General features: G+C 38.0%; 1 protein-coding gene across 11 annotated transcripts in view; it reads right to left on the bottom strand.

The window, feature by feature from the left end:
* TTLL7 (tubulin tyrosine ligase like 7) overlaps positions 1-22,925 on the bottom strand; it is a 159,865-nt gene that overhangs the window by 40,266 nt on the left and 96,674 nt on the right. For 6 of the 11 annotated variants that reach the window (XM_070076955.2, XM_089337141.1, XM_051857530.3 and 3 more), the window contains exons 14-18: positions 20,103-20,189; positions 15,893-16,091; positions 9,708-9,913; positions 8,223-8,357; positions 6,471-6,551 (exon numbers count right to left, since the gene is read on the bottom strand). In XM_070076955.2, coding sequence (XP_069933056.2) covers positions 6,471-6,551; positions 8,223-8,357; positions 9,708-9,913; positions 15,893-16,091; positions 20,103-20,189 — 708 coding nt within the window. Of the gene's footprint in view, positions 1-6,470; positions 6,552-8,222; positions 8,432-9,707; positions 9,914-15,892; positions 16,092-17,661; positions 17,771-20,102; positions 20,190-22,925 lie in introns of those variants that run through there. The other 5 variants (XR_016237231.1, XR_016237230.1, XR_016237229.1 and 2 more) reach the window with 3 other exon arrangements.

The raw sequence follows: 22,925 nt of genomic DNA, 5'->3' as shown, positions 1-22,925 counted from the left end.
GTGACAAGGTGTATATATTGTAGTAAAGACCCTGCCCCTCAGAGAGCGCTCCCAATCACTCAATAGAACAGGTTATGATTAATGCTGGGTATGCCTGCATCCCTAGAACTGAAGAAAAGATTACACAAGATAATTCACATCAAATATTAGAGCAAATGGGCAGGAGAGGAGTAGATCACAGGCATATATGTTTGCTAGTAAGTTGATATGCACACATTTATTTTAACTCAAAGTTTAGAAGCCAGTTGAGTACAAGAACACTAAAACATGAAATAAATAATTTCTTCCAATTTATAGATATTATTACTATTCAAACCTAGCATTTGGTCATCTCACACAATGTTTATCAGGCTGTCTCACATGACATGTAAACAACAGAAGACTACTGTCTTAATATGTTGTGAAAAGCACATATCACTGGTAAAGAAACCAGGGTACAGAAAGAAGATTGTTTGCTATTGACAGAGCTCCTAAGAGTCTAGAATTGAATCAACTTAACAAATGTTTATAGAATGCCTCCTACAAGAATCTAGGAAATGAAACCTCTCCCTCAACTACAGAGGGGTGGAAATATTCAATCAAAAATCTCTCAAGGCAGTTCTAAGCACAACTGAGTACAAAGTGCCTTGAGGAGTCAGAAAGGGAAAGACAGCACCTGACCATAGGACTATCCAGACAGGTTTCAAGCCTCATGAAGATGGAACTGGAACTTCAAAAACAAGTGGTGCATAGCAGTGAAAAAAGGAGGGACCTGGGACCAGATGCAGTGCTCTCTGACTCCCTCTCTTGTTCTCACCTCAACATAAGATCTCAATATGAGATCACCATTTGGGACCTGAAACCATCCTACATCACAATTACTTCACCAGCCCTTTCTGACAGAGGTACCTGGGTCTCTCTGTTATCTCTCCATTTTCAAAAAGATTCTTGTAACTTGAAAAAATATAGACATACACAAAAATAAAAGAAATAAATGAAACTAAGTGTCACCACTTTCCATCCTCTGGCTCAGTAAGTCTACCATCTAGATGTAAGTTATCATAACCATAACTATTTGGTACTCAGTTTTTTAACAGTCTAATACTAAATATATATTAATATGTAACATATGAATATGTTATATATAGTACACATACAGTAAGTGAATTAAATAGGGCAACACATAGTATTATATAACTTGTTTCTATCATTTAATATCTTGATATATTTTTAGGATGGAATAAAGAAAGGAAAAAGTTAATAGAGGTGTTTCCTCTTTGAGATGCCCAAGGCAATGTTGATTTTACTGGTCATTTTGATAAATCTTTCAACTGAATTTATCAGCAGGAAGAAAACGGAGGAAATCCTTATGTTATCAATGCATGTTTTTCAATTTTACCTGTTCTCTCTAGATCCACACTATCAAATGCAAGAACAACTAAACACTGCTGACTATTTAAATGTAAATTAAAATTAAATTGAAAAAAATCCGGTTCCTTATTTTCAAAAGCCAAATCTCAAGTGCTCAATAGTCACATGTGGCTAAGGATTACTGTATGGGCTATCACAGGACATTTCTATCATTACAGGAAGCTCTGTGAACAATACTCATAGTAAATAAACCTGGAATATCTATTTCATCCAGCTAGGGAATACAAGATAGTCACACAGGCCTCATGAGTGATAAATAAAGAATAAAAATGGAAGCCATACAAATCTGAAAGGCTCCATCTGCCAACATTGGCACTTGTTACTCTGAACCCAGAACATATCCAGGTATTTAAGACATGACCACAGAGAGCTAAGGGACTCTCAGATTCCTGAAGACCCTGCATTTTGAGGCTGCTTCCTGTGTGTTTCCTTCATTCATGATTAATAAAGTTTGGGTGACTTTGCTGATGCATGCTTGTTTCATATCACAAGTCATAGTCTTGGGCTGTATTGCAGGTTAAAATCTATGATTGTGGAATAGTACTCAATTGAAAACCACTAGATTGTATGGTTAACCTAAAATTTATTTAGCCTCTATTGAAAAACATATGGGTTGCTTCAAATGTTTTGGTTTCATAAATATGAGTGTCCCTGGAAAGAATGCTCATGTACATAAATCTTTTGTAGATTCAAGTTATTCATCTGAAGGACAGAATGATGGAAGTGGTTTTGCGGAGTCATAGGTGGTGAATATTTATAATCATAGTAGATATGGCAAGTTACCTTTCTAAGAATTATAGCAATATATCCTCTCTCTAATAGTAAAGTAAAGGCTCTTTTATCCATATTAGTCCCATCACAGGATACTATTTGTCTTATTGATTTTTGCCAATATGATAGTTTTTGCTTGCTTTTTCTTCATCATTGGTGAGGCCAAGGATCTATTTACATTAACTGGCTATCTGAAGATCCATAAAATGCCTTTCATGGCCTTTTTATACATGTTGCCGTTTTATGTATCAATGTCTACAAGCTAGTTTCTCTTGTGCTGATTGGTTTGTAGGAAGTATTGGTTTACTGTGGTTACTTTCATTTTATGTGCTAGAAATATTTGTCGTCCTCAAACCATCACCCCACTCCACCCCCAGCAATTCTCTTCACTACTTCTGCCTTTTAATGTGGTTTCAGATGTATGTTGTCACTCATAAATTTATATGATCAAATCTGTCAGTCTTTTCCTTTAAGCTTCCTTGCTTTTACTACTTTCTTAAGAAATTTTTCCAATCTAAGATATAAACACAATTCTTTTGTATTTTCCTTTTAAATCTTTAGTATTTTTATTTTTTACATATAAAATTGGAATCTTTACCTTTGTATATAGTGAGATAAGGCTCTAACAATTTTCTTGCAAATACTCATAGTCAATTGTTTCAGTGCCATTTACCAGAAAAATCACCTTTTCTCTAGTGATTTGAAATGCTACATTTATCATGTATTGATACCTTATAATCTGATTCTGGACTCTATTTTGTTTTAATTAGCAATTTACCTATTGTTCTCTTTTCTAGATTACACACAGAGCCTTGAGGAAATTCAGGGCTCCAGTTTTAATGAAAGCTTCTTATCATTATCAGTCAAGGCCAGAGGCAGGGTCTGAGCAAACATGTATTGGGGCATACCATATGTTTTGCAAACCACTTCTGTTAAGGAGCAATGCTATAAGTTCCTCAATAGTGGTGTTATCTTTGGCACATGGCAGAACACAAAGTAAATATTTGTTGGATGTGTTAATATAAAATATTGAGCTTAGTTTACTCAGATAAAAGTTTATAATTTAAAAGTCATAATCTGACTGCTATCAAGTCTGATTAACAATAGATTCTAGAAAGGACAAATGATAGTTTGTTTTAGTGAAGGAATACTACAACTTCACTGAAGCTACTCAAATAGTTTATCTCCCCAAAACAATGGTACAGTGCATTTGACAGGCAGTCATAGTGCTGGCCACTCCCCTCTCCCACTCAGCAAGAGAACTATTTACATGCTTGTTACCTTCTCCTCAAAATTCCTACCAGAGCATAACATTCCCATCTTTCCATCACACAGCACACAATCCTACACCTCTATTAGAATAAATGTTCTGCATTAGAACAAACCATCCCACCTTACTCAATAATTTTTAGTACTATTTGTTATTGTTATTTTTATTATTAGAGAGACAGACAAAAAACAAAGAGCTCCCTACTGACTGCTTCCCTCTCCAAATGCCCTCAATGGCTGGTGCTGAGCCACAGCTGGAGTCAGAAGCCAGGAACCTAATCCAGGTTTCCCACATGGGCGGCAGGGACCCACAGATCTGAGCCTTCACCTGCTACCTCCCAGGGTCTGCACTAGCAGGAAATTGCAATCAGGTGCCAGAACGAGGAATTGAACCCAAGCACACTGCTGTGGGATGCAGGCATGTTAACCTTCTAGAGGCTAAATGCTTGCTTCACCCAAAAACTTTTTATTATTTCCCTTCCCTAAGCTATTCCTCTATTCTAGATCATTCTCATAATTGTAGATACCTTCATCTTAGAAACAAACAAATAAAAAAAAACCTCATTAGCCCACATCATCCCTCTCCAGCTACCAAAATATTTCCCTTTCCCCTCTACTGCAAAATTGCTTTCAAAAGTGCCTGTATGGGGCAAGTGTTTTGATGCAGCTGTTAAGATGCCACTTGGGATGGCTGCATCCCATATCAGACTGCCTGATTTGAGTTTCTGCTCTGCTTCCCATCCAGCTTCCTGCTAATGTGCATCCCAAGAGGCAGCAGGTGATAGGTCATATACTTGGGCCCTTGCCACTCATGATGGAGACCCTGAATGAGTTTCAGGCTCCTGAGTTTGGTCTGGCCTAGCCCCAACTGTTACGAGTATGTGGAGAGTGAACCAGCAGATGGAAGATCTCTCTCCCCTCCCTTCCTCTGTCCCTCCCCCTTTCCCTCTCGCTCCCCCACTACCTCTCCCTCTCTGTGTGTCAGTGTGTCTCTCTGCTTATTAAATAAAACTTTTGAAAAAGAAAAAGTACCCATACAACCCACTTATTTTTTTCATTTCCGCTCTTCATCCACCGAACCTACTTCAATCAAGTTTTATTCCTCTGAATTTGTTGTAACTGGGGTCACCAGTAACCTCCATGTTATTGAAAGCAACAGATACTTCTTAGTGTACATCTTATACCCTTATCAGCAACATTTAGACCAGATTACTCTGATCTTAGATAATTTCTTTACTTGGAATTAAGGACATCAGTTCTCATATTTTTTTCTACTTCACTGACTGCTCCCTCTCAGTCCTCACCTCTGATTTCCATGTAAAGCTGTGGCCCAGGGCTCAGTCCCTGAAACACCTGTCTTCTGTAATCACACTCACTGTCCAGGTCATCTCATCTAGTCCCATGGCCCTAATTATCTTGGAGCCTCATTCATTTTTATCTCCATATACAACGCCAGCCTTAAATTTAAACTCATTTGAACTACAATTTGAACATCTTCACCTGGCTGTCTAATCAATATATCAATATCAGCATTCCAAAATAACAATTAAATAAAACTACAACAACAACAAAACCTTGTTTTTTCTACAGTATCCACCCATTCAGGTACCACCCTAGTTAAGTATCCATTAAGTCCTTGCATCAGTTACACTGGGAATCTTCAAGCTAGTCTCTACTTCTATTCTACCACATTCTGTCTCCCTCAGTTCAGTTCTCCACAAGTAGCTCCCATGATCCATTGTTTTAAGGTTTTAATTTATTTATTATTTCCTATTTATTTGAAAGACTGACACAAAGAAAGGTAGAGACAGAGGGAAGTCCTCCATCTACTGGTTCCCTTCCCAAAAGCCCACAACAGTCATGGCTGGCTCAGGTTAAAGCCAGAAGCCTGGAACTCAATCTAGGTCTCCCACATGGGTGGTGCGGATCCATTTGGGCCATTAGCAAGAAGCTGGAATTGGAAGTGGTACTCTGATGATATGGACTGCAAGTGTGCAAAGCAATGTCTTAACCACTGTGCCAAATCTGTGACCCTCTAATGGTCCTTTTAATTTATGAGTCAGACTAAGCAACTCTTTCATTCAAAACTTTTAAACTGCTTCCCATTCATTAGAATAAAACCCAGTCTTCCCACAACCTATAAATTCTTCTAGGCGCAACCTATTTGTCTAGCCTTATTCCTTAACACTCACTTGCTCTTTCCCAGCAAAACCAAACTGTCCTATAAATAAGTCAATAAAATGGTGATCTGTTCTTCTTCATGTACTTATTATATTAAGCTAATTTCTACTTCAGGCCTCATATATTTGCTCTTCCCTTTGCCGAATACATCACATCTGTAGATATTTGCACAGTGTGATTCTCTTCAAGTCATTGCCCAAATGTTAACTTCTCTTTGTTTCTCTTACATTAGTTTTCTATATTATACTTAATACTACCCTACACTCTATAGTATACTGGTTTATTTATTTATTTATTTGAGAGGTAGAGTTACACTGAGAGAGAGAGACAGAGAGAGAGCTCTTCAGTCTGCTGGTTCACTCCCCAAATGGCCGCAACGGCTGGAGCTGGGCTGATCAGGAGCTTCTTCCTGGTCTCCCATATGGGTGCAGGGGCCCAAGCAGTTGGGCCATCTTCTTCTGCTTTCCTGGGCCATAGCAGAGAGCTGGATTGGAAGAGGAGCAGCCAGGACTCAAACCGGCGCCCATATGGGATGCCAGAGCCACAGGCGGAGGATTAACCTGGTGCTACAGCACCAGCCCCTATAATAAACTTGTTTATCATCCAAAACCTTAATTAGATGGTAAGCTCAATGAGAGCATGGCTTTTTTTTAAATTCGCTTTTTAATCTTCAGAATACAGATCAGTGCTTTACACACAGTAGGTAGTCACAAATATTTTTTGAAGAAGTAAGCAAAGAAACAAGCACCTAAAGCACACTAAAGTTTCTTAGTGTGGTTTAATGATCCCATCTTAATATATAATATAAAAGGACAAAATTGTTTTTCAGCATCACTTACTTTTCGTTGTTTAACAGAGTCCAATTTTATAAGCCAATATGAAGCCACTTTTGTTTTATGATACTTCCAGTTATCGATGATCTATTTGGAGAAGAGAAACATTAAGACATTTAATCTAGAACATTCATCAGAAGTAATAGAGGAATAGTAAATAAATGGGTGAAAACCAATTTTACTAATTAATTTGTACAATGATAATGCTATGACTTTCAATAAACGATGCCAACTTTCATAAAAAGATTTATACAAACATTTTTAACATAGGAATGCTAGTGAAAACATCTGAATCCGAAGCTTCTCTGCATGTTGTCCCAACAACACAGTCTTCATTGTATGAAAGTCAAAAGCCTTTAGGCACATAAGGTTTAGGAAGAAATCCAAGAAACAGATTTCTACAGTGGTTCCAAGGGCTATATTCACCACATCACGCACAATAATAGAATATTGAATGATATAACATAAGGCAACCTTCATAGGATTAGGTTATTGCCATCCCTTTTTGTTTTTTGCCTATGTAAATATGTAATATTTTTGTATACATATTGTAATATATGCTGTAACATATTAAAATATTTATAACACATGGTTAATATGAAGTAAATAATCTAATGTCTGACATAATCATTAAGTATACTTTACTAATATATAATTCTTATATAAAGCCTGTCTATATTCCATCTAAAATAACTCCTTACAAATAGTGTTATTTTTCCTTCCTTTCCTCTGATCTAACAAGTAGAAGCTTACTTGCAAACAAGACACCATTTTAATTTTTCAAAAAATATATAACAATGAAGTGCATATTGGGGATTTCAGTTATGATAATGTTATGATTAACAATATAAATTGCCACTATAGATTTTATTAAACCAGCAATCTTTTTATTGTTGTTATTTTGCTTTTTGTTTGTATATATTTGCTTTAGAAAGTATAAAATAGTACCAAAAAAAATAAATAGTTCATGGCTATGATTTTTAATCCTACAGTTGGCCACTAGATGGTGCCTTCTCCTCTGGAAAAAAAAAAATATGTAGGGCTCCGAGAAAACAATATTCCATTACTGAGGAATTATCCAAGAATGATCATTTGAAAAAGATGTTTCCATGAAGAAACAGTCTGTCACCAAAAATATTTTAATAACTTAGACCAGGTTTCAGAGTTAAGAGTAAGTCATTGACTTTAATGTAAATTTTCAGATATTTTACATTTTAGAATGTTCCACTGGGTGGTGCAAATATGTATTTGCCAAGAAACACATACACACACACACATAAAATTGCACATTCGTCATTTTAAAATTTGAGTAAAAAATGTGATATTCAAGGAGTCGCATTTAAATATTCTTGACATTTTATGTCAAGGCCACAGTTTTTTCGTCACATCACGTTCTATCTTAAGTCTTAGTGAATCTTTGTAGAAGCTGGTTTAACCTGGTATTTCTTTAATCAGCAAGAACAATATTTATTTAATACTAATTATCCTTACTTGATGAAGGAGTCTTGTCATTAAAATGGGACTTATACTAAAAGATATTTTGCATTGCTGATTATACATGGAATCTCACTGATCATGAATCATGATAATTAAAATAAACCCTTGTATTTTCTAAAGCTTGTAGAGGTTAAAAAGAACATTAATTAAGTTTGCTATATAATTGAGTATAAAATGTCATTGGGAAAAATAAATTTTAATGTCTTTTAAAATAACAGAGGGTATGAACTCCTTGACATTTTATATAGATCAGATACTCACATCTTCTATCAGAAGTTCTGATTCTGCATCTGATTTTCCTGGAAACCGAATCTTCATATCCTTGAGAACAATTAAGGTCTGACTTGTTAAATCATCTTCTTGTTCTTTTGTTTTCAGTCGCTGCAAAGACTCACTCTTAAATTTGAAAGAATACAGATATTTGGAGGGGGGTCTTATTTCATTGTGCCAGTATAATCTGAAAGATATTTCTAGGTAAAAATGATGTACTTTGAATTGAAAAAATAATTTCAAAGAGAGAGAAAATAACTTCTTTACATTCATGAATTCTTAGCATTGAATGGATATGAACGCCAAGAGCATCTTTCCCACTTGTGTTTGGCTCAAAATACTTAAAAATATGAGTGTTTAAAAACTACTTCCTATTTAGTTTCATTTGCTATCTATGCCTTAGTCAACTTTTTTCCTCTTCTTCCTCCTCCTCCTCTTCCTCATTTCTTCCTCTTCTTCATCCCTCATTCTCCTTTTTTTTTTTTTTTAATGTATTTGACAGGCAGAGAGACAGACAGAGAGCTCCCACCTACTAGTTCACTTCTCAAATGCTAGGATGGAACCAGGCTGAAGTCAGGAGTTAGAAACTCCACCCAGGTCTCCCACATGGGTGGCAGGCATCCAACTACTTGAGCCATCACTGGCTGCCTACCAGGATGTACACACTAGCAGGAAGCTGGAGCAAGAGTTGGGATTCAAACCCAGCACTCCAATATGGGATGTGGGTTTCTCAACCAGCAAGTTAAACACTAAGTCAAACGCCTGCCCTAGCAAGTCTTCTTAATTTGAAAAAGAATCATTCATTGTTTTTAAGTTAGATTCACTTGCTTCTGTTTCCTAACTCTTCCCTTTGGAACCACCATCCACATTAAATAAACAAATTAAATAAATTGCTGTTTTATGTACATGAATTTAAAGCTATCTATTTGTACTAGAAGTAAGCTTGCCTACAAAATAAATTGACTTCTTCAATACCAAATTTCTGAGACTCATTCTAAGAAGGGAATACTAAATGTTGATTCAGTATATGGGAAACATTATAAACGACATTATACTCTAAGGACTCAACATTATGCTCTAAGGATAATTTATCAATAATTCTCTAAGGAGAATTTTTCAATAATTTTAGCATATCAGTCAATAGTTCCCATTAGAATGAATTTCCCATAGAACGAATTTCCCCAAATATACAGACTGTATAGCACACTGAAAAATCATATATTTAGATGATTTTCCACACTATTATCCTACTGCATCTGCAAATGAAAAATGAAACAATGCTAATTCTCAGCGCCCACCCTCAAGTTCTGTAATACAGTGAAACATAAATGAGTGATCCAAATTCCAGGAGGCCATGAGCTGAATTACAGCAAGGAGCTTGGGTTCAGCCTGTTCTCTCCTCAGCTGATCTCCTTTGCCAAGTAGATTCTGAGTACAGTGCTTCCTGCAATCTTCAAAGGGCCAAACAGGACTTACCACCTGAGAACTGGTGGAGCTGGCATCATCACTGTGTGACAGATGCTTCATGTAGGAGGAAGCACGGTTTAGGGAATGTGACCTAGATGCGGAAGTTGGCCGTGATACAGATATCACTTGCTGAGCAGAAAAGGGGCGGCTGTCTGCACTGGTAGGTGACTGCGTAGAGATGGACCGAGGACAGCTGACGGAACGCCTCATGGAATCTAAGGATGAGGGAGAAGACAGAAAGCACAGCAGCAGTGCTAGCAGAGGTTCCCCCTTCCCCGTGTTTGGTCTATAGAAACTGAAAATAAGAACAGGTGGCAGTAGAGTGACCATAAATGTCAAGGCACAGTCATCATCATGAGAATACAAGTTTGGAATTAACTCTTCAATTTAAATAGTGAACCTGGTGCAGAATCCCCATGACGGAGAAAGAATAGCTATCTTGCAATAACAGAATAATAATAATATAAACAGTACCTTGATGTTAGGTTATCAAAACATGAACAAAAAGAACCAGAAGAAAAGATAGCTAGCATCTATGGAGCACCTGCTGTTAGCCAGGCACTGTGCAAGGTGCCACATTTTTAGCTTAGTCCTCATGGAAAGCCTCTGAATTAGGAACCACATGGTCCAGAGGCTCAGAGGAAGGACTTTCTCAAGATCACACAGCAAGAAAGTGGCCAAGCTCAGACTCAAACCCTGATTGACCAAATTACAGGTGCTGCCCTCTTTCTATAATACCATGACACCATCCCCTGGCCTTGGGATTAGATTGGTCATCTATTAGAATCTGCATCTAGGTGAGAGATTTTGCAAGATCTCAGGGAGGGGTAGAAAGCAGTCTAGAGTGTCCAGAGGGGGGGAAAAAAACATGTTATACAATATAGGGACCATTAGAAAACAGTAAGAAGGAAAATACAGATTATCCTAATAAAGTGTCAATATTTAATTAGTTGCTTTGAGAGTCCTATTAAATAGTCTTTGTATTTGTAAAAATAAAGAATTTAAAAACTTATTTTCAATTCCATTAGTAAAAGGTTTGAGTGAAGGAAGAAAACCACATGGGTCTACAGGGTTGTTATCAGAACAAATATCTGGGGGAAAAGCATAGGCCATGTCTTCCCCACAGCATACTCAAAACACTTAAGAAAGAACCAAGTGTTCCAGATTAATTTTGGTTTCTGACACAGGGAAATACATTATCATTTAATGCTATCAACATTTTAATCTGTTTTAAGATCCAATGGCCTATATATCCTTTGTTCTATATTCTTTTTGTGCTTGGGGAATTTATTAATCTCTAGTAATTAAATAATTTAATAATACTCACAAAGTCATGTTGTATAACCAAATACTTCTTTTCATTAACTGTAGAAAAAAATTAAACCTTCATAAAGGTCACAGATACAAACCTAGTAACTAGAGATGTATCTAAAAGAAATTTTGAGTAGATAATGAATCTAATTTAGGTTCTGGAGAGTATAAAAAAAATCCTCATTCTAGCCATAACTGTGTAAAAACAAGTCCATTTGTTCCAACTCTTTACTTCCTCCTGCACCGGAAATTCATACCACTTTTTTAAAGGACAATGCTTAGAGCTGGCACTGTAGTGTAGCAGGTTAAGCTAAAATCTGCAGTGCCGGCATCCCATGAGTGCCAATTCTAGTCCCAGTTGCTCTACTTCCAATCTAGTCCCCTGCTAATGTTCCTTGGAAAGCAGTGGAGGATGGCCCAAGTGCTTGTGCCCCTGCACCCACATGGAAGACTCAAAAAAGGAAGCTCCTGGGTTCAGGCTCCCAGCTTCGGATAGGCCTAGCTCCAAACATTGCCACCATTTAGGGAATGAACCAGCAGATGGAAGAGCTCTCTCTCTCTCCCTCTATAACTCTGCCTTTCAAATAAATAAATCTTTCTTTAAAAAAAATGGAAGGACACTACTTCTACTGAAAGGTTACTTAAGAAATACATCACTAATCAAGACTTTTGCTTTTTTAAATGAAGAACTGACCAGTGTGTTCAAAGGTAAAACTTCTACAAAGAAAATGCCCAAAATCAGGTGCTACTAACCATACTGTAGTTCTGTTCCCTCTGAGATATATATAGTATGATAACAGGATGGGAAGAAAATATTCTATCTCTTGTACAATTTGGGACATGCTCAATTGGACTTGCCCCAAATGGTAGAGTTAGAAACGTGCCAAGGGATTCCAATTCAATCCCATCAAGGTGGCATGTACCAATGCCAACTCACTAGTCCAAATGATCAATTTCAGTTCACAATTGATCATAATGATAGGACTAAGAGTCAAAGGGATCACACAAACAAGACTAGTGTCTGCTAATACTAACTGATAGAATCAAAAAGGGAGAGAATGATCCAACATGGGAAGTGGGATACACAGCAGACTCATAGAATGGCAGATGTCCTAAACAGCACTCTGGCCTCAGAATCAGCCCTTAAGCATGTGGATCTGGCTGAAAAGCCCATGAGAATATTTCAGGCATGGAAAGCCAAGACACTCTGGAAAAAAAAAAAAGAGAGAGAGAGAGAGAGAGAGAAATGACCTAAATGAAAGATCTTTGCAAGTGAGATCCCAGTGGAAAGAACAGGTCATCAAAGAAGGAGGTATCTTTCTCTGAAGGGAGGAGAGAACTTCCACTTTGACTATGACCTTGTCTAAATATGATCAGAGTTGGCGAACTTAAAAGGCCTCCATAGCCTTGGCAGCTCATGACAAGAGCCTAGGGTGATTACTGACGCCTTAAACAAGAGTGTCAATTTGTTAAGTCAACAGCAGGAGTCACTGTACACTTACTCCTCATGTAGGATCTCTGTCCTTAATGTATTGTACAATGTGAATTAATGCTATAACTAGTACTCAAACAGTATTTTTTACTTTGTGTTTCTGTGTGGGTGCAAACTGTTGAAAGCTTTACTTAATATATGCTAAATTGATCTTCTGTATATAAAAATACTTGAAAATGAATCTTGGCTGGCGCCATGGCTCAATAGGCTAATCCTCCACCTGAGGCGCCAGCACACTGGGTTCTAGTCCCAGTCGGGGCGCCGGATTCTGTCCTGGTTGCCCCTCTTTCAGTCCAGCTCTCTGCTGTGGCCCAGGAGTGCAGTAGAGGATGGCCCAAGTCCTTGGGTCCTGCATCTGCATGGGAGACCAGGAGAAGCACCTGGCTCCTGGCTTCAGATCAGCGTGGTGAAAATATTCTATCTATTGAATCATAGCATAGTCCAATTTTCCAGTTGCATATACTGGAAATTCATACAGAATAACTAAGTAGCCAGATATACCAATGATATTTGGGTAGACTGATGAAAAATGGTTGCAACTAACATCCACAAACATGGAAAAATGTTTTCTATAGTTTTTTATATGATTACCTTATATCAAAGCAGAATATATACCATTGAAGTTACAGCAAGTTTGAATTTCCCAAGTTATCTATGAGAAAAATACTACACAGAATCTGGATTTTTTTTTCTCAGTCACCTGCATCCTCTTCAGAAACAAAACTCGAGGAGGATGCATGGCTATGGTGTTCCTTAATGTAGGATTAAAGAAAGAAAATAAAATGAAGGAAAAAGAACTCCTACTATAATCCACAGTTAATAGGAAAAGGATATATAATTGAATTAGAGTAGCATTAAAATGAGGATTTACACTTAAAACATTTTTTAAAGATTTATTTATTTATTTGAAAGTCAGTTATAGAGAGAGAGGAGAGGCAGAGAGAGAGAGAGAGAGAGAGAGAGAGAGAGAGAGATCTTCCATGCACTGGTTTGCTCCCCAGATGGCCGCAACGGCCAGGAATGTGCCAATCTTAAGCCAGGAGCCAGGAGCCAGGAGCTTCCTCTAGGTCTCCCACGTGGGTGCAGGGCCCAAGGACTTGGGTCATCTTCTACTGCTTTCCCAGGCCATAGCAGAGAGCTGGATTGGAAGAGGAGCAGCGGGGACTCACCTGGCACCCATACAGGATGCCAGCACTGCAGGTGACAGCTTTACCCGCTACACCACAGCGCCACCCCACACTTAAAACATTTTTAAAAATCTGTATCATAGGCCGGCGCCGCAGCTCACTAGGCTAATCCTCCGCCTTGCGGTGCCAGCACACCGGGTTCTAGTCCCGGTCGGGGCGCCGGATTCTGTCCTGGTTGCCCCTCTTCTAGGCCAGCTCTCTGCTGTGGCCAGGGAGTGCAGTGAAGGATGGCCCAAGTACTTGGGCCCTGCACCCCTTGGGAGACCAGGAGAAGCACCTGGCTCCTGCCATCGGATCAGTGCGGTGCGCCGGCCGCAGCGTGCTGGCCGTGGCGGCCATTGGAGGGTGAACCAACGGCAAAGGAAGACCTTTCTCTCTGTCTCTCTCACTGTCCACTCTGCCTGTCAAAAAAAAAAAATCTGTATCATACTTTAGTACACTATTTTCTGGTCTCAACTTATTAACCTATTGATCTGAGCACAAAGAACAATCTCAGAACTGTAAAGAAATCTAGCAATTTGTTCTCTACTCTCTCCTTATGCCCCTTTCCATTCATGATATTATGAATGAACCCATTATCTAATAGAAGAGGGATTTTAAAACTGACAAAACATAGGGCCGGCAGCATGGCATACCAGGTTAAGCCACCACCTGCAGCAACACTTCCCACAAAGGTGCCGGTTTGAGTCCCAGCTGCTCCACTTTTGATCCAGATCCCTACTCATGTACTTGGGAAAGCAGTGGAGAATGGTCCAGGTAGTTGGGCCCCTGCACCCACATGGGAAACCTGGAAGAAGCTCCTGGCTCCTGGTTTAGACCTGGCCCAGCCCAGGCCATTGCAGCCATTTGGGGAGTGAACCAGTGGATGGAAGACCTCTCTTCCTATAACTCTGCTTTTCAAATTAAAAAAAAAAAAAACTTAAAAAAAATAACTGGGGTAGGAAAATGTCCCCTTCTGAAGCAGAAATAATATATGTATACTTACACAGACACAATGAAAGCACTTAAGAAATCCTTAAGAGTTAAAAGAAGCAATTGAAAAGTAGTTTACAAACCCTGGAATAGGAGCTCTCTAAAAATCTCTTGAATGAGTAAATAAATAAAAGAAATGGAACATAGCACATCATGTCCCTTCCAAATACATAAACCCTCAATGATAGGAATAAAAGTGGCATTACAAAATTCTCTGTTGGTTGGATCTACACTCCTGATGTATTTTGTCATAAGCACAGGGGACCAGTTTTAAAGTATCTCCATTATTAGGGAAGCTAGTATGTTCAACCACTGCTCAAGAACACTGTTTATTGCATTACTGAACTGGTCCCTAGACCTCTAGGGCAACAGAGCACAAGGCAAACAGAGCTAGAGAGACAGGGCTTTTCTGAAGTCCAGGACTGAAGGCAATGTCAGGAAGGAGTTTTCCAAGTGAGTCCAGGCAAACTCCAACAGCACACTGCACACCTGGCGCTGAAGAAGAAACAGAAGAGAGGAGAAAGGAAAAGAGAATGTGTACGTGCACAGAAATAAAGGCAGGCAGAAAGAGAGAAAAGCAGGCAGGAGGGGAAGTTAGACAAGCTGGCTCACTGCGGTCCTAAATACTTCCTGCGCACCAAAATCCCTGACGTAAGCGCCTGCCTGAGATGAGATGAAAATAGGAGGGAACAAAACTTCAACTATTTCTCAATTGTGTGACTCTCAAATACATTCAAGTCAAATGCCTAGAAAGATAAATACATTTTAAAAATAGGTGATGGTATAAAACAACTCAGGTGACAGAGCTGGGCATGGATTGAGAGGAAGGTCTGAAGGGCTTCAAAAAGCTCCCGGGAAATTCGCATGATCTTTTGTTTGCACGCATCCTTGAACTTCTTGATGCCTCCTACTTTTGCCTTAAGAGAGAAAGTCCTCAGCAGATCAGCCAGGAGGCACATATGTTATAAAAGCCAGGAAAAATCTGTCACTGAACAAAAAACCATGAAATACAGAAGAGTGGATCCTTCCTTCAACCCTCTTGTTTCTATTTGCAGGACCTGCCAGGGACTGCGGGCTGTGCCTGAGTCTCGTTAGGGAAGGAAGTGGGATAGAAGCCTGGTCTCCTCATATAAGATGAGGATCCAGTTGGTCCAGCGACCTTTGACTGAGCTCAACAGATTTCAGATTTATAATTCTCCATATGTCAACTAAATTAGAAGAAGCTGACTTACTGGATTGTTGAATCAATTTGCATTGGTTGGAGGGTTTAAGATTATATGTAACTTGTTTGTCTCCTTTTTTATTTTCATACTCTTCTTTTTCATTTTCATCAGATTCTGAAGAGCTGCTGCTACTTTCATAACTGCTGTCACTGCTGTGGTGCTTCTGTCTTTTCATTATTTCAGTGCTCTCGGGCATAGAACACAGCGGCTGAAACAGAGGAAGATGTGTTATTCTGTTAGAACTATCTAAAAAGGCTTCTTAACACGGTTAGTTACTACTCTTAATTTCTCCCCATACACTTGCTGCCTTTCACTGCAGGCTTAAGCTACATTGTTGCTTAGCCTGTCACCCTATTTACAGTTCTGTGTCTGTAAAATATTGTTTCCTAAATGATACAGCACAGTCATGATAAGGAAAATGCTATTTCCACATGACTGAAATAAAGCACCACAGTATTGATAAACAAGGAAAAACAAGACAAAGGAAACATATCAGAGATAAAACAGAAAATTCTTAAGCATACTCAGGTTTTCTTCATTTCACATATAAAGATAACTCATCAAGACTCAAGAGATACACTTTTGTTGTATCATTAATATTCAGTAACTTAATAAATGTGTACATATGTATATATTTATATATATTTCTGTGTTTGTGTGTGAAAGAGACAGAGAGAGATAATAAGAGAGAAAGGAGAGGGAGATGGGGAGAAGGAAGGGCAAGAGGGGACAAAGAAAATAAGAAAGCAACAGCCAGCAAAGCCACCATAAATAAGGCCACGTCTTAAAACAGAGCCTGAGAGCCCATGCACTCAGAAAAGGTGTAGCAAGAAGAAAGATATCCCTCATATTGACAATTTGCTGTGGATATTGATGGAACATTTTTAAAAAGTCATTAAATACCCACTTTTCCAACTTGTCACAAAAGACATCTTTTCTCAGAGGAGTCCTAAATCTGACACACAGGGAGAGGGTCTGCCTTAACACCGCTCTTCAGTGCCCATGGTACATTTTTTTTTAAATGACATAATGTGAAAGTCAATGGAATAAATATTTTTATGAGGATAATTCCTATGGGTAAATCTGTAAAGATTCAAAATGCCATGTACTGATGCATCAATCTGTCATTAGAATCACTTGTTTCCAATCACCCCAATTAATGTACTTCCAATGATGCCAACTAAAGGATTAACAGAGAAGAGACACAGGACAGCTTAACTTCAGAAAGAAAGTGCAGAGCCAAGAGAAGGACAGTTTTGCTACTCAGTAATTTTAAGAGACTATTTATTACATACACCATATGTCTCATATTCCTACTGGGAGAGGTTCCTATAGTTGTACACTAGTTGTTTCTTCTCTGTTAAACCAAATAAAAATGTTTTGATGTTAGCATACACTATAATGAAATCCTTGGATACCATGGGATTTCACTGAAAGATGGTATATCCTCTAGTGTAACACTGTAGGATGAAAGATAGAGAGAAATAGCATTTCAGGAAGTGCCTGGAAAACACAATATGCCAAAATATGATCTTTAAGTTACAGACTTTGCAAAGGATGAAAAATAACCAAAGCAAGAAAGTAGTTTAATACACTAAGGTATCAAGTTGTGTTTAAAAGTATGTTTTCCTTTTGATGGGATAATATTTACTGAGTACTAAGAATGATCAAAGAGATATGCATAAAAACATTTACCAGTAACATAATCATCAAACATTTTGACAGTCTTGGGGAATATGAATTCTAGAGGAAGGATGTTTCTTCAGAAGTTTAGCATACCCAGAAGAAACAGTGGCACAATCAGGCTTGCTAGTGGTGCCTTCCTTCATGTAGCAAACAGCTTTAAGGATTCTTAAGGAGCTTGACTACATAATGAGTTATTCGACCCTATAAAGAATCACAAGGGGAAACGGATAGCTGAACCTTGTGTCATATATGCATTTGGGACTTTTTGACCAACAAACTGTTCAAGCAATAATTAATTAGAAGTCACAGCATCATAAACTCTAAACAGTGCCTTAATTAAAGAATCAGATTTGTAAGCTGGCATGAGTTGTGACACAAACCATACTACTTTATCTTTATGTTCCATCTTATTATAAAATGTATATACAAAAAATGTCCAAGAATCTACCACCCAGCTTTTAAAAAAGAACACTGCTAATACTTTATGTGCTGTTTACTCTTCATGTAGCTGATATTTTTTAGACTCCCAAATAACTGAAAAGTTAGTACAAACACTAGTTTTATTAAACCCTGATGATCTCCTGTTATTCTTCTACCAGTAAGACATAGGAAATCAATGTTTGGCATGTGATATCATCCCTCTAAAAAAGGGAGGGCTCCTTTGAAGTTTGGTTTACTTTAAATTCTTATAAATTTAAAGTCAAATGTTATAAAAATGCTTCTAATTCAGACTGGATTGTGTTGCTGTCAACCACTTTGAAATATTACTGGCTTTAACAATTACATTAATTTATCCAATTAATTTGATTTCAACTAATGCATTACTGCACCTCACTACTTGCCCAGAATGAGTGTGATCAAAGAAAATACAATGTGACTTCAGCCCTCCAAGAGGTTTTACATTTGTTTGGATGACAAGCCTTACATAAATGAAACAAAGGAAAATCTTAGTGTAAGGCTGCCATTTGCTATTCTGCTATGCACAGTGCCCCACAGGTGGTCTCATGTCCAATTTTCCAAACTGAAATAATTAATATACAAAGCTTAGAAATCTCCCAGTGTTTCCCAAATGAAAGTCATGACTCATGAAGTTACTGACTTTTACAGATACTCTAACTATAGCTTTTCCAGAGATTATCAACTACATATGCCACAGTGCCTCAAAAACTACAGCACATATTTCAGGAGAGTATCTGACAAACAAGATTTCTACCAGACTCAGCCTGCCTTCTTTCATCCTCTCAGACCCTTCTACCCCATTCATCCTATACATTTCATTACAACATCTCATGTCTTTGCCTTGAATATATCCTTTATTCTGAATATCCTCCCATCCCTCTGAAATGTTTACAGTACTATTAACTTTTCAAAATGCAGGTCAAAGCTAAGCCTTTTTGAAGCCACCTCCCTCCTACCAATCCCATTCTTCTCTATGCTGTTATAGCACACTATACAACCTTTATTACAGTATTTGTCAAATTGCAACCTACTTTTTTGTTACATATCTCATCCACTAGCCACTAGCACCTGCGGGCATTTAAAGAAATTTAACCACTGAATTTTGAGAGCTTATGCCAGATGCTGTACTAGGTGCTGGAGATGAAAAGATGAAAACCCACTTCCTACCTTTAAGGCATGTATGACCTCATTTGTATGATCAAACATACAAATAATGATCTGTTACAACCGCTCTGTAGAAGTGTTATTTATGGTACAGCAAAAGAAGGAAGGGAAGGAAAATATCTAAGGCTAATGGGGAATGAGAAAAGGCTTCACAAGGGCAGAAACAGCACACTGGGTTAGGAAGGGGCCTCTAAGCAACCAAGCAACATATCAGTAATATTTATTTATCAGGTAGTATTTCAGAGGCATGGAAAAGCAGGAAAGCATCATGTGCCTAATGTGGAAATAGAAGGTAAAAGGAACAGAATGAAAATGATTTTCCAATCCATCTCTTTCCTTCTCTACTCCCTACACTACTAGTAAGAACTTCAGCCTATACTAGAACATACGGATGTGACCAACACAGAGCAGATGCAGATAAAGCACACACCTGCTCATTTTTGCCTACATGACAGCCTTCTATTGGTTCCTAGTGACTGTGCCTATTTTAACTGATACATTATCAATGTTTCTAGGTCAGCAAAAAGTAGGGTTCTCAGTAAGAGACTCTGAAGTCATGATTTGCCTTATCCATAATGCCACATCTTTCTTTGCTAATTATCTATATAGATATCTGAGAAACACTTTATACTGAGTGAGAATAAGGGTGCTACTTCTAGGTCTATCTTGGCCCTGATTCGAAGGGCTTTTGCTAGCATGAGGGGAAAAAAATGAAGGAAACTAACAAAATGAAACTTCTCATGAGTAAAAGATAATACCATCTTGTCAATTCTACCTTCACTGGACACACAGCACCCACGGTTTCTCGTAAGTGTCACAAGTCTTCCATATAAAGAGAAACATCAAGGAAAAAAATCAACTGTATTTAGTACCCTCTACTTGGATACTAAGGAAGGGAGAGTCAGTATACCTTTGGTCCTCGAGGCTTGGTAGTTTTTCCCATCAACTTTTCATCATCAATTTCACATTGTTCCAGAAGATCCAAAATGTCTTCCTCCTTCAAAAAATATTTTAATTAAAATAGTGATCACTAATATTCTCTAGAATTTTTTCCAAGTTCATTATTTATTCCACAAATTAATGTATATGAATTCCTGAAACACAGATCAAAGATGGAGAAATAAAGGGTCATGGAAAACTCTCTTGAAGAAATATCCACTAAAATCTGGTAATACAAAAAATAATATACTTGGAATCTACTGTGAATTAATAATCGTGAACAAATGTATGCTTATGATCCACTGTACCTTTAAAATTATAGTGTACCATTAAAATTGCAGTGTACAATACATCAATAAGTTAACCCATGGAATACTTTAAAATTTCTGGAAGTCCATTCTAATTTTCCATACTACAAATTTATCAATAATTTCTATACCAGTTAGCACAAAATAATATTAATACTCCAGACACAAAACTAATCAGTGGCCTAAGAGTTTCTATTAGAAAGAATCAAAGGTTTGTGTTTAGTTAATGGGCACTATTTAACTTTTGAACAAGAATATTTTTAGAACACTATGAAAGCTGTTCAAGTCATTGCACAAATTCACAGGTGCCCTAATACCTTCTCTCGCACTCCTCTAGAGTCATTCTGAAGTAAAGGAAAAGTTACAAAAACATACATCCCACGGAAATTGAACAAACCAGAGCAATGGGAGCACAACAGTTAGGCATAAAGAGTTGTAATCAACTACTTCATTGACTTATTTTTTCAATCTATCAAATATAAATCTTTATTTATATAGTTATGATTTATGCTTCAATGTTACTGTACAAAAGGGCTTGGGGGAAGGGTCTTTGGCCTAGCAGTTAAGATCCCAATGGGAGTTAGAAACGTGCCAGGGGATTCCAATTCAATCCCATCAAGGTGGCATGTACCAATGCCATCTCACTAGTCCCAGTGATCAATTGCAATTCACAATTGATCACACTGATAGGTCTAAGAGTCAAAGGGATCACACAAACAAGACTAGTGTCTGCTAATACTAACTGATAGAATCAAAAAGGGAGACAACGATCCATCATGGGAAGTGGGATACACAGCAGACTCATAGAATGGCAGATGTCCTAAACAGCACTCTGGCCTCAGAATCAGCCCTTAAGGCATTCAGATCTGGCTGAAGAGCCCATGAGAGTATTTTAGGCATGGAAAGCCAAGACACTCTGGAAAAAAAAAAAAAAAAAAAAAAGGAAGACCTAAATGAAAGATCTCTGTGAGTGAGATCCCAGTGGAAAGAACAGGTCATCAAAGAAGGAGGTACTTTTCTCTGAAGGGAGGAGAGAACTTCCACTTTGACTATGACCCTGTCGGAATAAGAGCGAAGTTGGCAAACTCAAAAGGCTTCCATAGCCTTGGCAACTCATGAAAAGAGCCTAAGGAGATTACTGACTCCATAAACAAGAGTGTCACATTGTTAAGTCAACAACAGGAGTCACTGTGTACTTACTTCTCATGTGGGATCTGTCCTTAATATGTTGTCCAATGTGAAGTAATGCTATAACTAGAACTGAAACAATATTTTATACTTTGTGTTTCTGTGTGGGTGCAAACTGATGAAATCTTAACTTAATATATACTGAATCAATCTTCTGTATATAAAGATAATTGAAAATGAATCTTGATGTGAATGGAATGGGAGAGGGAGCGGGAGATGGGAGGGGTGTGAGTGGGAGGGAAATTATGGGGGGGGGGGCAATGTAATCCATAAACTGTACTTTGGAAATTTATATTTACTAAATAAAAAAAAAAAGATCCCAATTGGAACACTTGCATCAAATATCAGACTGCCTTGATTCAAGTTCCAGTTCCACTTCTGATTCCAGCTTCCTGTTAATGTGCACCCTGGGAGGCAGCAAATGATAACTTAAGTAGTTGGGCTGCTGTCACTCATGTGGGTAGTGACCCTGATTAAGTTTCTGGCTCCCAGCTTCACTCTGGCCCAGCCCCAGACTTTGAGGACATTTGTGGAGAAAACAGTAGATGATCTCTCTCTCTCTCTCTCTCTCTCTCTCTCTCTCTCACACACACACACACACATACACACCCCTTAATAACAACCAACAACAATAAAAATGTTTTTTTAAGAAACTAGAAATTTAACTATGCAGTAGTAGTTTTAAAATAAGTTGCTCTATGTCCTAATCTAAGGAATGTTAGCTATTCAAATACCAAGACTCTTGATATAAAGTTTTGATTAAGCAATTATCCCTCAATGAATTCCACATATAGCAGTATGAGATAGTTAAAAAGAAACTCAAGGATGTCTGCTTCTGTTTAGGAGAAAGAGAATAATAGACAATATGTTCATCCTAGTAACTAAAAAATTCAGATGAACTAAACAATCCTATTTTTGCAAAACTTGAGAAATCTGTAGATAAAAAGCAACATAAATGAATTAAATTCTCGAGAGGGACAAGTTCTTCCTAGGTGAGCAGATACAAGTGGCCATTTTGTACTTTCAGGTTATCTATCAAGTCAGAACATAGGTGGGCAGAGATCAAGTCTGTGATAGGCGGAGACATTCTACTGGAATAAAGAGGATCCTTGAAATGCTAGCTTTTGGAACCCCAAGTTACTATTTTAAGAGATCTGGCATAGAGAGAAAGAGGCATCCACCCATCTTTCAGAAGATCCAGCTATCTTATCTGACATGGCAGCATGTGACTGAAGCCTCCTTGCACTTCTAATTCCAGCTGAGTGTGAGAAATTCTGCTTTCAGATAAATGCAGCTAC

This window comes from Oryctolagus cuniculus, chromosome 7 (assembly GCF_051225735.1).
Source record: "Oryctolagus cuniculus isolate XC-2025 breed Fujian yellow rabbit chromosome 7, ASM5122573v1, whole genome shotgun sequence".
Classification (NCBI taxonomy): domain Eukaryota; kingdom Metazoa; phylum Chordata; class Mammalia; order Lagomorpha; family Leporidae; genus Oryctolagus; species Oryctolagus cuniculus.
This window is presented reverse-complemented; position numbering and strand designations above follow the sequence as displayed.